Genomic DNA, 14661 nt, shown 5'->3' with positions numbered 1-14661 from the left:
GGAGAGGAGTGGAGAGGAGGAGCGTGAAAGAGTAATTGTAATGTTCTACTCCAGTCCTTCAGTCTTCTATCTGAGTCACGGCGTGTCTCTAACCTGACTGCCTCTCTGTAAAGTCTCCTACTAGGAAAATAGTTTTCTTCAAGGGTTCTTCAGTCTTCTATCTGAGTCACGGCGCGTCTCTAACCTGACTGCCTCTCTGTAAAGTCTCCTACTAGGAAAATACTTTTCTTCAAGGGTTCTTCGGGAAGTGTGTGGAACCATAGTGATTAAAAGACCCCTTTTAGTCCTTTGATGAAAAACTGTAGAAATGAAGCAGGGAAATACATCTGGCTGCACATCTGATTGGCAGACATTTTGTAAATTGAGAAATAATGTCACTAAAAACTGAACGGGAAAAACGAGAAGCGGCTGTTTTATGAAACTAAGATAAATTATCTCTTGTGATGGACTACTAAATCACATTATGGGCAGAAAGAATAATTAAACTCCGTCTTTCGTTTAATCAGATGGCTCATTATTCATCACCAAAACCTTTTGACATCGGCAGTTATTTAAATGACTATTTCATTGGCAAAGAGGGGAAACTGAGGCATTTCACTAAATAACTAAATATACACCTTTTTCACTAAATAACTAAATGTACACCTTTCTTCACTAAATAACTAAATCTACACCTTTTTCACTAAATAACTAAATATACACCTTTTTCACTAAATAACTAAATATACACCTTTCTTCACTAAATAACTAAATCTACACGTTGTTTCACAAAATAACTAAATATACACCTTGTTTCACTAAATAACTAAATATACACCTTTTTCACTAAATAACTAAATATACACCTTGTTTCACTAAATAACTAAATATACACCTTGTTTCACTAAATAACTAAATATACACCTTGTTTCACTAAATAACTAAATATACACCTTTTTCACTAAATAACTAAATATACACCTTGTTTCACAAAATAACTAAATATACACCTTGTTTCACTAAATAACTAAATATACACCTTGTTTCACTAAATAACTAAATATACACCTTTTTCACTAAATAACTAAATATACACCTTGTTTCACTAAATAACTAAATATACACCTTGTTTCACTAAATAACTAAATATACACCTTGTTTCACTAAATAACTAAATATACACCTTTTTCACTAAATAACTAAATATACACCTTGTTTCACAAAATAACTAAATATACACCTTGTTTCACTAAATAACTAAATATACACCTTGTTTCACTAAATAACTAAATATACACCTTGTTTCACTAAATAACTAAATATACACCTTGTTTCACAAAATAACTAAATATACACCTTGTTTCACTAAATAACTAAATATACACCTTGTTTCAATAAATAACTAAATATACACCTTGTTTCACTAAATAACTAAATATACACCTTGTTTCACTAAATAACTAAATATACACCTTGTTTCACTAAATAACTAAATGAACACCTTTTTTCACTAAATAACCTTGTCGTGAATAAAGCTACCTTGTATCTATAGTTACCGCCAGTGCTCGGTATCCTAGGGTAATGTATAAAGCTACCTTGTATCTATAGTTACCGCCAGTGCTCGGTATTCTAGGGTAATGAATAAAGCTACCTTGTATCTATAGTTACCGCCAGTGCTCGGTATCCTAGGGTAATGAATAAAGCTACCTTGTATCTATAGTTACCGCCAGTGCTAGGTATCCTAGGGTAATGTATAAATCTACCTTGTATCTATAGTTACCGCCAGTGCTCGGTATCCTAGGGTAATGTATAAATCTACCTTGTATCTATAGTTACCGCCAGTGCTCGGTATCCTAGGGTAATGTATAAATCTACCTTGTATCTATAGTTACCGCCAGTGCTCAGTATCCTAGGGTAATGTATAAATCTACCTTGTATCTATAGTTACCGCCAGTGCTCGGTATCCTAGGATAATGAATAAAGCTACCTTGTATCTATAGTTACCGGCAGTGCTAGGTATCCTAGGGTAATGAATAAAGCTACCTTGTATCTATAGTTACCGCCAGTGCTAGGTATCCTAGGGTAATGTATAAATCTACCTTGTATCTATAGTTACCGCCAGTGCTCGGTATCCTAGGGTAATGTATAAATCTACCTTGTATCTATAGTTACCGCCAGTGCTCGGTATCCTAGGGTAATGAATAAAGCTACCTTGTATCTATAGTTACCGGCAGTGCTAGGTATCCTAGGGTAATGTATAAATCTACCTTGTATCTATAGTTACCGCCAGTGCTAGGTATCCTAGGGTAATGTATAAATCTACCTTGTATCTATAGTTACCGCCAGTGCTCAGTATCCTAGGGTAATGTATAAATCTACCTTGTATCTATAGTTACCGCCAGTGCTCGGTATCCTAGGGTAATGAATAAAGCTACCTTGTATCTATAGTTACCGGCAGTGCTCGGTATCCTAGGGTAATGAATAAAGCTACCTTGTATCTATAGTTACCGCCAGTGCTAGGTATCCTAGGGTAATGTATAAATCTACCTTGTATCTATAGTTACCGCCAGTGCTAGGTATCCTAGGGTAATGTATAAATCTACCTTGTATCTATAGTTACCGCCAGTGCTCGGTATCCTAGGGTAATGTATAAATCTACCTTGTATCTATAGTTACCGCCAGTGCTAGGTATCCTAGGGTAATGAATAAAGCTACCTTGTATCTATAGTTACCGCCAGTGCTCGGTATCCTAGGGTAATGAATAAAGCTACCTTGTATCTATAGTTACCGCCAGTGCTCAGTATCCTAGGGTAATGTATAAAGCTACCTTGTATCTATAGTTACCGGCAGTGCTCGGTATCCTAGGGTAATGAATAAAGCTACCTTGTATCTATAGTTACCGCCAGTGCTCGGTATCCTAGGGTAATGAATAAAGCTACCTTGTATCTATAGTTACCGCCAGTGCTCGGTATCCTAGGGTAATGAATAAAGCTACCTTGTATCTATAGTTACCGCCAGTGCTCGGTATCCTAGGGTAATGAATAAAGCTACCTTGTATCTATAGTTACCGCCAGTGCTAGGTATCCTAGGGTAATGTATAAATCTACCTTGTATCTATAGTTACCGCCAGTGCTCGGTATCCTAGGGTAATGTATAAATCGACCTTGTATCTATAGTTACCGCCAGTGCTCGGTATCCTAGGGTAATGAATAAAGCTACCTTGTATCTATAGTTACCGGCAGTGCTAGGTATCCTAGGGTAATGAATAAAGCTACCTTGTATCTATAGTTACCGCCAGTGCTCGGTATCCTAGGGTAATGTATAAATCTACCTTGTATCTATAGTTACCGGCAGTGCTCGGTATCCTAGGGTAATGAATAAAGCTACCTTGTATCTATAGTTACCGGCAGTGCTCGGTATCCTAGGGTAATGTATAAAGCTACCTTGTATCTATAGTTACCGCCAGTGCTCGGTATCCTAGGGTAATGAATAAAGCTACCTTGTATCTATAGTTACCGCCAGTGCTCGGTATCCTAGGGTAATGAATAAAGCTACCTTGTATCTATAGTTACCGCCAGTGCTCTGTATCCTAGGATAATGAATAAAGCTACCTTGTATCTATAGTTACCGCCAGTGCTCGGTATCCTAGGGTAATGAATAAAGCTACCTTGTATCTATAGTTACCGCCAGTGCTCGGTATCCTAGGGTAATGAATAAAGCTACCTTGTATCTATAGTTACCGCCAGTGCTCGGTATCCTAGGGTAATGAATAAAGCTACCTTGTATCTATAGTTACCGCCAGTGCTAGGTATCCTAGGGTAATGTATAAATCTACCTTGTATCTATAGTTACCGCCAGTGCTCGGTATCCTAGGGTAATGTATAAATCTACCTTGTATCTATAGTTACCGCCAGTGCTCGGTATCCTAGGGTAATGTATAAATCTACCTTGTATCTATAGTTACCGCCAGTGCTAGGTATCCTAGGGTAATGAATAAAGCTACCTTGTATCTATAGTTACCGCCAGTGCTCGGTATCCTAGGGTAATGAATAAAGCTACCTTGTATCTATAGTTACCGCCAGTGCTCAGTATCCTAGGGTAATGTATAAAGCTACCTTGTATCTATAGTTACCGGCAGTGCTCGGTATCCTAGGGTAATGAATAAAGCTACCTTGTATCTATAGTTACCGCCAGTGCTCGGTATCCTAGGGTAATGAATAAAGCTACCTTGTATCTATAGTTACCGCCAGTGCTCGGTATCCTAGGGTAATGAATAAAGCTACCTTGTATCTATAGTTACCGCCAGTGCTCGGTATCCTAGGGTAATGAATAAAGCTACCTTGTATCTATAGTTACCGCCAGTGCTAGGTATCCTAGGGTAATGTATAAATCTACCTTGTATCTATAGTTACCGCCAGTGCTCGGTATCCTATGGTAATGTATAAATCGACCTTGTATCTATAGTTACCGCCAGTGCTCGGTATCCTAGGGTAATGAATAAAGCTACCTTGTATCTATAGTTACCGGCAGTGCTAGGTATCCTAGGGTAATGAATAAAGCTACCTTGTATCTATAGTTACCGCCAGTGCTCGGTATCCTAGGGTAATGTATAAATCTACCTTGTATCTATAGTTACCGGCAGTGCTCGGTATCCTAGGGTAATGAATAAAGCTACCTTGTATCTATAGTTACCGGCAGTGCTCGGTATCCTAGGGTAATGTATAAAGCTACCTTGTATCTATAGTTACCGCCAGTGCTCGGTATCCTAGGGTAATGAATAAAGCTACCTTGTATCTATAGTTACCGCCAGTGCTCGGTATCCTAGGGTAATGAATAAAGCTACCTTGTATCTATAGTTACCGCCAGTGCTCTGTATCCTAGGATAATGAATAAAGCTACCTTGTATCTATAGTTACCGCCAGTGCTCGGTATCCTAGGGTAATGAATAAAGCTACCTTGTATCTATAGTTACCGCCAGTGCTCGGTATCCTAGGGTAATGTATAAAGCTACCTTGTATCTATAGTTACCGCCAGTGCTAGGTATCCTAGGGTAATGAATAAAGCTACCTTGTATCTATAGTTACCGCCAGTGCTAGGTATCCTAGGGTAATGTATAAAGCTACCTTGTATCTATAGTTACCGCCAGTGCTCGGTATCCTAGGGTAATGAATAAAGCTACCTTGTATCTATAGTTACCGCCAGTGCTAGGTATCCTAGGGTAATGTATAAAGCTACCTTGTATCTATAGTTACCGCCAGTGCTAGGTATCCTAGGGTGATGTATAAAGCTACCTTGTATCTATAGTTACCGCCAGTGCTCGGTATCCTAGGGTAATGTATAAAGCTACCTTGTATCTATAGTTACCGGCAGTGCTAGGTATCCTAGGGTAATGAATAAAGCTACCTTGTATCTATAGTTACCGCCAGTGCTAGGTATCCTAGGGTAATGAATAAAGCTACCTTGTATCTATAGTTACCGCCAGTGCTCGGTATCCTAGGGTAATGTATAAAGCTACCTTGTATCTATAGTTACCGGCAGTGCTAGGTATCCTAGGGTAATGAATAAAGCTACCTTGTATCTATAGTTACCGCCAGTGCTAGGTATCCTAGGGTAATGAATAAATCTACCTTGTATCTATAGTTACCGCCAGTGCTCGGTATCCTAGGGTAATGAATAAAGCTACCTTGTATCTATAGTTACCGCCAGTGCTAGGTATCCTAGGGTAATGAATAAAGCTACCATGTATCTATAGTTACCGGCAGTGCTAGGTATCCTAGGGTAATGAATAAAGCTACCTTGTATCTATAGTTACCGCCAGTGCTCGGTATCCTAGGGTAATGAATAAAGCTACCTTGTATCTATAGTTACCGGCAGTGCTCGGTATCCTAGGATAATGAATAAAGCTACCTTGTATCTATAGTTACCGCCAGTGCTAGGTATCCTAGGGTAATGAATAAAGCTACCTTGTATCTATAGTTACCGCCAGTGCTCGGTATCCTAGGGTAATGTATAAAGCTACCTTGTATCTATAGTTACCGCCAGTGCTCGGTATCCTAGGGTAATGAATAAAGCTACCTTGTATCTATAATTACCGCCAGTGCTCAGTATCCTAGGGTAATGAATAAAGCTACCTTGTATCTATAGTTACCGCCAGTGCTCGGTATCCTAGGGTAATGAATAAAGCTACCTTGTATCTATAGTTACCGCCAGTGCTCGGTATCCTAGGGTAATGAATAAAGCTACCTTGTATCTATAGTTACCGCCAGTGCTCGGTATCCTAGGGTAATGAATAAAGCTACCTTGTATCTATAGTTACCGCCAGTGCTCGGTATCCTAGGGTAATGTATAAATCTACCTTGTATCTATAGTTACCGCCAGTGCTCGGTATCCTAGGGTAATGAATAAAGCTACCTTGTATCTATAGTTACAGCCAGTGCTCAGTATCCTAGGGTAATGTATAGGCTTTTTACAGTTACCGCCCACTCTGGGTTTCCTGGTGAATTGCAACGTTCATAAATAACCAGTGTTTCAGATGGAGTTTCACTTACATCCTTCACTCCGTTCAGTTCATAGAATGAACATGTCTGTCGCCATACAGGGCTTCACCTAATGTACTTCACCTTCACCTCAGCTCATAGAATTAACTTCACTATCAGGCATTCAGCCTTCACTTCACAACCTTCACCCCTCGTCAAAACAATAAGGAACATTTATTGAATATTGAGTCTTGTTACAGTCTATCACCCTTAATGGGTAATCAGAGATATAGGGTCAGAGGTTACAGTCTACCACCCTTAATGGGTAATCTGAGATATAGTATCAGGGGTTACAGTCTACCACCCTTAATGGGTAATCAGAGATATAGTATCAGAGGTTACAGTCTACCACCCTTATTGGGTAATCTGAGATATAGTGTCAGGGGTTACAGTCTACCACCCTTAATGGGTAATCAGAGATATAGTATCACAGGTTACAGTCTACCACCCTTAATGGGTAATCAGAGATATAGTATCACAGGTTACAGTCTACCACCCTTAATGGGTAATCAGAGATATAGGGTCAGGGGTTACAGTCTACCACCCTTAATGGGTTATCAGAGATATAGGATCACTGGTTACAGTCTACCACCCTTAATGTGTTATCTGAGATATTGTGCTAGGCTTTGGACCTGCTCATAACAGGGTCTCTGTGAATCAGATGGAGTTTATAGACTCCTGCTGATATATAATGAATCAGAATCAGATGGAGTTGATAGACTCGTGCTGATATATAATGAATCAGAATCAGATGGAGTTGTTAGACTCCTGCTGGTATATAATGAATCAGAATCAGATGCAGTTGTTAGACTCCTACTGATATATAATGAATCAGAATCAGATGGAGTTGATAGACTCCTGCTGGTATATAATGAATCAGAATCAGATGGAGTTGTTAGACTCCTACTGATATATAATGAATCAGAATCAGATGGAGTTGTTAGACTCCTGCTGATATAAAATGATTCAGAATCAGGCTTTTCACAATGACTGAGGCTTTCACCTCAGTCACCGTGATCAGAGTTAACAGACGTGAACACAGCAACCTTGAATCATGTGGAGTTTCCTCCCCATAAAATGTTAATTTAATGGTTTCAACCTCATCACCTTGTCTTTCTTTCCACCTTCGTTCCTCTTCACCACATTCCCACCCAGCAACGTCCACCAGACACACACATACCAGTACATACTTAGGTATCAATACAAAGACAAAACTATATTTAAAATAGGAATGCACCCTTTTTACACTTCAGCCAAACATTCCGTTCATCGATAATACTTTTCTCTACGGAGGTAGGCCCAGATATCCCAATGTTCTGTAATAAGCCCTAATAGGCCCGGATACCCCAATGTTCTGTAATAGGCCCTAATAGGCCCGGATATCCCAATGTTCTGTAACAGGCCCGGATATCCCAATGTTCTGTAACAGGCCCGGATATCCCAATGTTCTGTAATAGGCCCTAATAGGCCCGGATATCCCAATGTTCTGTAATAGGCCTGGATATCCCAATGTTCTGTAATAGGCCCGGATATCCCAATGTTCTGTAATAGGCCTGGATATCCCAATGTTCTGTAATAGGCCCGAATATCCCAATGTTCTGTAATAGGCCTGGATATCCCAATGTTCTGTAATAGGCCCGGATATCCCAATGTTCTGTAATAGGCCTGGATATCCCAATGTTCTGTAATAGGCCCGGATATCCCAATGTTCTGTAATAGGCCTGGATATCCCAATGTTCTGTAATAGGCCTGGATATCCCAATGTTCTGTAATAGGCCCGGATATCCCAATGTTCTGTAATAGGCCTGGATATCTCAATGTTCTGTAATAGGCCTGGATATCCCAATGTTCTGTAATAGGCCCGGATATCCCAATGTTCTGTAATAGGCCCGGATATCCCAATGTTCTGTAATAGGCCTGGATATCCCAATGTTCTGTAATAGGCCTGGATATCCCAATGTTCTGTAATAGGCCCGGACATCCCAATGTTCTGTAATAGGCCCGGATATCCCAATGTTCTGTAATAGGCCCGACATCCCAATGTTCTGTAATAGGCCCGGATATCCCAATGTTCTGTAATAGGCCCGGATATCCCAATGTTCTGTAATAGGCCTGGATATCCCAATGTTCTGTAATAGGCCCGGATATCTCAATGTTCTGTAATAGGCCCGGACATCCTAATGTTCTGTAATAGGCCCGGATATCCCAATGTTCTGTAATAGGCCTGGATATCCCAATGTTCTGTAATAGGCCCTAATAGGCCCGGATACCCCAATGTTCTGTAATAGGCCCGGATATCCCAATGTTCTGTAATAGGCCCGGATATCCCAATGTTCTGTAATAGGCCTGGATATCCCAATGTTCTGTAATAGGCCTGGATATCCCAATGTTCTGTAATAGGCCCGGACATCCCAATGTTCTGTAATAGGCCCGGATATCCCAATGTTCTGTAATAGGCCCGGACATCCCAATGTCCTGTAATAGGCCTGGATATCCCAATGTTCTTTAATAGGCCTGGATATCCCAATGTTCTGTAATAGGCCCGGACATCCCAATGTTCTGTAATAGGCCTGGATATCCCAATGTTCTTTAATAGGCCTGGATATCCCAATGTTCTGTAATAGGCCTGGATATCCCAATGTTCTGTAATAGGCCCGGATATCCCAATGTTCTGTAATAGGCCCGGACATCCCAATGTCCTGTAATAGGCCTGGATATCCCAATGTTCTTTAATAGGCCTGGATATCCCAATGTCACTACTGTTCTTTAAACAACCCGAGAGACTCTCACAACATCAGTTAGACTGCACAGTGTACATTATATAACACATTTTCTTACTTCTTATTTCTCGTAGGGGGTTTCTTGGTTGTACTTCTTGTTATATTGAGTATTGCACTGTAGGACTTGCAAGTGAAGCCTTTCTACTATACCTGTGCATGTGACCAAACTTGAAACTAGTCAGCGAGATTGGGCAGAGTATCATATCACCGAAGACTCTGTCGGGACTGAATGGGTTGCGTGAAATAACGAGCAGCATTAGTTCCGGTCTTTGGGTTTTCGTCACTGGGTATTTGGACCTATCGGGATTGGGAGAAGGCGGTGCTTCAACTGCTTGGCTTCAAGTGATTTGCGCATGTGCCCACACATATTTTACTTATGGGTTTTACTTCTGGGTTAACCTAGATTACTATACTACAAGAAGAGATTTCTATACTACTAGAATAGATTACTATACTAATAAGAGAGAGTACTATACTACTAGAATATATTACTATACTACTAGATTACTATACTACAAGAAGAGATTTCTATACTACCAGATTACTATACTACAAGAAGAGATTTCTATACTAATAGGAGAGGGTACTATACTACTAGAAGATATTACTATACTACCAGATTACTATACTACAAGAAGAGATTACTGTACTAATAGAAGAGAGTACTATACTACTAGAAGAGATTACTGTACTAATAGAAGAGAGTACTATACTACTAGAAGAGATTACTGTACTAATAGAAGAGAGTACTATACTACTAGATTACTATACTACTAGAAGAGATTACTATACTACTCGATTACTATACTACAAGAATAGATGAATATACTACTAGATTACTATACTACTAGATTACTATACTACAAGAATATATTAATATACTACTAGATTACTATACTACTAGATTACTATACTACAAGAATAGATTAATATACTACTAGATTACTATACTACTAGATTACTATACTACAATAATAGATTAATATACTACTATATTACTATACTACTAGAAGAGATTAATATACTACTAGATTACTATACTACTAGAAGAGATTAATATACTACTAGATTACTATACTACAAGAAGAGATTACTGTACTAATAGAAGAGAGTACTATACTACTAGAAGATATTAATATACTACTAGATTACTATACTACAAGAATAGATTAATATACTACTAGATTACTATACTACTAGATTACTATACTACTAGAAGAGATTACTGTACTAATAGAAGATAGTACTATACTACTAGAAGAGATTACTATACTACTAGATTACTATACTGCAAGAATAGATTAATATACTACTAGATTACTATACTACAAGAAGAGATTACTGTACTAATAGAAGAGAGTACTATACTACTAGAAGAGATTAATATACTACTAGATTACTATACTACAAGAAGAGATTACTGCACTAATAGAAGAGAGTACTATACTACTAGATTACTATACTACTAGAAGAGATTACTATACTACATGAATAGATTAATATACTATTAGATTACAATACTACTAGATTACAATACTACTAGATTAATATACTACTAGATTAATATACTACCAGATTACTAGACTACTAGATTACTATACTACTAGAAGAGATTACTATACTACATGAATAGATTAATATACTACTAGATTACAATACTACTAGATTACAATACTACTAGATTAATATACTACTAGATTAATATACTACCAGATTACTATACTACTAGATTACTATACTACTAGAAGAGATTACTATACTACATGAATAGATGAATATACTACTAGATTACAATACTACTAGATTACAATACTACTAGATTACAATACTACTAGATTACAATACTACTGGATTACTATACTACTAGATTACTATACTACTAGATTACTATGCTACTAGAAGAGATTACTATACTACATGAATAGATTAATATACTACTAAATTACAATACTACTAGATCACAATACTACTAGATTACAATACTACTAGATTACTATACTACTAGATTACTATATTAGTAGAAATATCTTACTATACTACGTGAATAGATTAATATACTACTAGATTACAATACTACTAGATTACAATACTACTAGATTACAATACTACTAGATTAATATACTACCAGATTACTATACTACTAGATTACTATATTAGTAGAAATATATTACTATGCTATTAGAAGATATTACTATACTAGTACATTACTATACTAGTAGAATATATTACTATACCAGTACATTACTATACTAGTAGAAGATATTACTATACTAGTACATTACTATACTAGTAGAAGATATTACTATACTAGTACATTACTATACTATTAGAAGATATTACTATACCAGTACATTACTATACTAGTAGAAGATATTACTATACTAGTACATTACTATACTAGTAGAAGATATTACTATACTAGTACATTACTATACTATTAGAAGATATTACTATACCAGTACATTACTATACTAGTAGAAGATATTACTATACTAGTACATTACTATACTTCTATATTACTATATTAGTATAAATATATTACTGTGCTATTAGAAGATATTACTATACTAGTACATTACTATACTAGTAGAAGATATTACTATACTAGTACATTACTATACTATTAGAAGATATTACTATACTAGTACATTACTATACTATTAGAAGATATTACTATACTAGTAGAAGATATTACTATACTAGTAGAAGATATTACTATACTAGTACATTACTATACTATTAGAAGATATTACTATACTAGTACATTACTATACTATTAGAAGATATTACTATACTAGTACATTACTATACTAGTAGAAGATATTACTATACTAGTACATTACTATACTATTAGAAGATATTACTATACTATTAGAAGATATTACTATACTAGTACATTACTATACTATTAGAAGATATTACTATACTATTAGAAGATATTACTATACTAGTACATTACTATACTATTAGAAGATATTACTGTGCTATTAGAAGATATTACTATACTAGTAGAAGATATTACTATACTAGTACATTACTATACTTCTATATTACTATATTAGTAGAAATATATTACTGTGCTATTAGAAGATATTACTATACTAGTACATTACTATACTTCTATATTACTATATTAGTAGAAATATATTACTGTGCTATTAGAAGATATTACTATACTAGTACATTACTATACTAGTAGAAGATATTACTATACTAGTACATTACTATACTAGTAGAATGAAGAGGTTAAGTATTCCACTCTGCTGAGGTCTTTGGGAATCCAAGGATGTGTGCCGTGGCCTGTGTGTGTGTGTGTGTGTGTGTGTGTGTGTGTGTGTGTGTGTGTGATTCTACCTCTTCCATCAGCTCCTGTGTGTGTGTGTGTAGCTAATTTGTGTTTGTGTGTGTATGTGTGTCCTGGGGTGTTACTCTGCATTAGGCTCCAGGCATTTAGAACAGAGTGTACACACTGTGTCTGGACCCCTGCTGTGTCTGGCCCCCTGCTGTGTCTGGCCCCCTGCTGTGTCTGGCCCCCACTGTGTCTGGCCCCCTGCTGTGTCTGGCCCCCTGCTGTGCCTGGCCCACTGTGCTGTGTCTGGCCCCTGCTGTGTCTGGCCCCTGCTCGGTCTGGCCCCTGTTCTGTCTGGCCCCTGCTCTGTCTGGCCCCCTGCTTTGTCTGGCCCCTGCTGTGTCTGGCCCCTGCTCTGTCTGGCCCCTGCTCGGTCTGGCCCCTGCTCTGTCTGGCCCCTGCTCTGTCTGGCCCCTGCTCTGTCTGGCCCCTGCTCGGTCTGGCCCCTGCTCTGTCTGGCCCCTGCTGTGTCTGGCCCCTGCTCTGTCTGGCCCCTGCTCTGTCTGGCCCCTGCTCTGAGGACTGCCTAGAGGGATTGATACAGTCACACCGTCGGATGCCAGAGCCGAGGTTGATTCAGGATAATTGTAATATGATTTACAGTATATGTTTAGTACAGATCGAAGATAGAGGTTAGAGGTTACTGATTCTCTCACCCTCAGGAAGAATGGGACAATAATCTGACAGTTGTAAATCTGCTGTCTATATGTTGGTCTGTCTTTATGAATCTGTCTATATGTTGGTCTGTCTTTATGAATCTGTCTATATGTTGGTCTGTCTTTATGAATCTGTCTACATGTTGTTCTGTCTTTAGGAATCTGTCTACATGTTGTTCTGTCTTTAGGAATCTGTCTACATGTTGGTCTGTCTTTAGGAATCTGTCTACATGTTGGTCTGTCTTTAGGAATCTGTCTACATGTTGGTCTGTCTTTAGGAATCTGTCTACATGTTGGTCTGTCTTTAGGAATCTGTCTACATGTTGGTCTGTCTTTAGGAATCTGTCTACATGTTGTTCTGTCTTTAGGAATCTGTCTACATGTTGGTCTGTCTTTAGGAATCTGTCTACATGTTGGTCTGTCTTTAGGAATCTGTCTACATGTTGGTCTGTCTTTAGGAATCTGTCTACATGTTGGTCTGTCTTTAGGAATCTGTCTACATGTTGTTCTGTCTTTAGGAATCTGTCTACATGTTGGTCTGTCTTTAGGAATCTGTCTACATGTTGTTCTGTCTTTAGGAATCTGTCTACATGTTGGTCTGTCTTTAGGAATCTGTCTACATGTTGGTCTGTCTTTAGGAATCTGTCTACATGTTGTTCTGTCTTTAGGAATCTGTCTACATGTTGTTCTGTCTTTAGGAATCTGTCTACATGTTGGTCTGTCTTTAGGAATCTGTCTACATGTTGTTCTGTCTTTAGGAATCTGTCTACATGTTGGTCTGTCTTTAGGAATCTGTCTACATGTTGGTCTGTCTTTAGGAATCTGTCTACATGTTGTTCTGTCTTTAGGAATCTGTCTACATGTTGGTCTGTCTTTAGGAATCTGTCTACATGTTGTTCTGTCTTTAGGAATCTGTCTACATGTTGGTCTGTCTTTAGGAATCTGTCTACATGTTGTTCTGTCTTTAGGAATCTGTCTACATGTTGGTCTGTCTTTAGGAATCTGTCTATATGTTGGTCTGTCTTTATGAACCTGTCTATATGTTGGTCTGTCTTTATGAACCTGTCTATATGTTGGTCTGTACATTCAAAGCCTTATGCAGACGGTAACATGAAATCATGTTTAAGGAACAGAATGGCTGAGTCAATGGTGTCAATAACAGACACACTATGTAGTACCCCCTCTCTCTCTCTCTGTCTCTCTCTCTTTCTCTCTGTCTTTCTCTCTCTCTGTGTCTCTCTGTCTGTGTGTCTCTCTGTCTCTCTCTCTCTGTGTGTTTGTCTCTGTCTCTCTCTCTTTCTGAATTATAATGAATAAGATTACATGGACAGGGAGAATCTGATCCTCGATTAGCACTCCTA

General features: G+C 38.0%; 1 protein-coding gene across 1 annotated transcript in view; it reads right to left on the bottom strand.

Moving 5' to 3' along the window:
• Nucleotides 1-12720: 12720 nt before the first annotated feature.
• Nucleotides 12721-14661, bottom strand: part of LOC118937460 (S-antigen protein-like) — a 7992-nt gene continuing 6051 nt past the window's right edge. The window contains exon 2 of the mRNA XM_036936631.1: nucleotides 12721-13170. Coding sequence (XP_036792526.1) covers nucleotides 12721-13170 — 450 coding nt within the window. The remainder of the gene's footprint in view (nucleotides 13171-14661) is intronic.

The sequence above is a fragment of the Oncorhynchus mykiss genome, chromosome 11 (assembly GCF_013265735.2).
Source record: "Oncorhynchus mykiss isolate Arlee chromosome 11, USDA_OmykA_1.1, whole genome shotgun sequence".
In the NCBI taxonomy this organism is placed as follows: Eukaryota; Metazoa; Chordata; class Actinopteri; order Salmoniformes; family Salmonidae; genus Oncorhynchus; species Oncorhynchus mykiss.
This window is presented reverse-complemented; position numbering and strand designations above follow the sequence as displayed.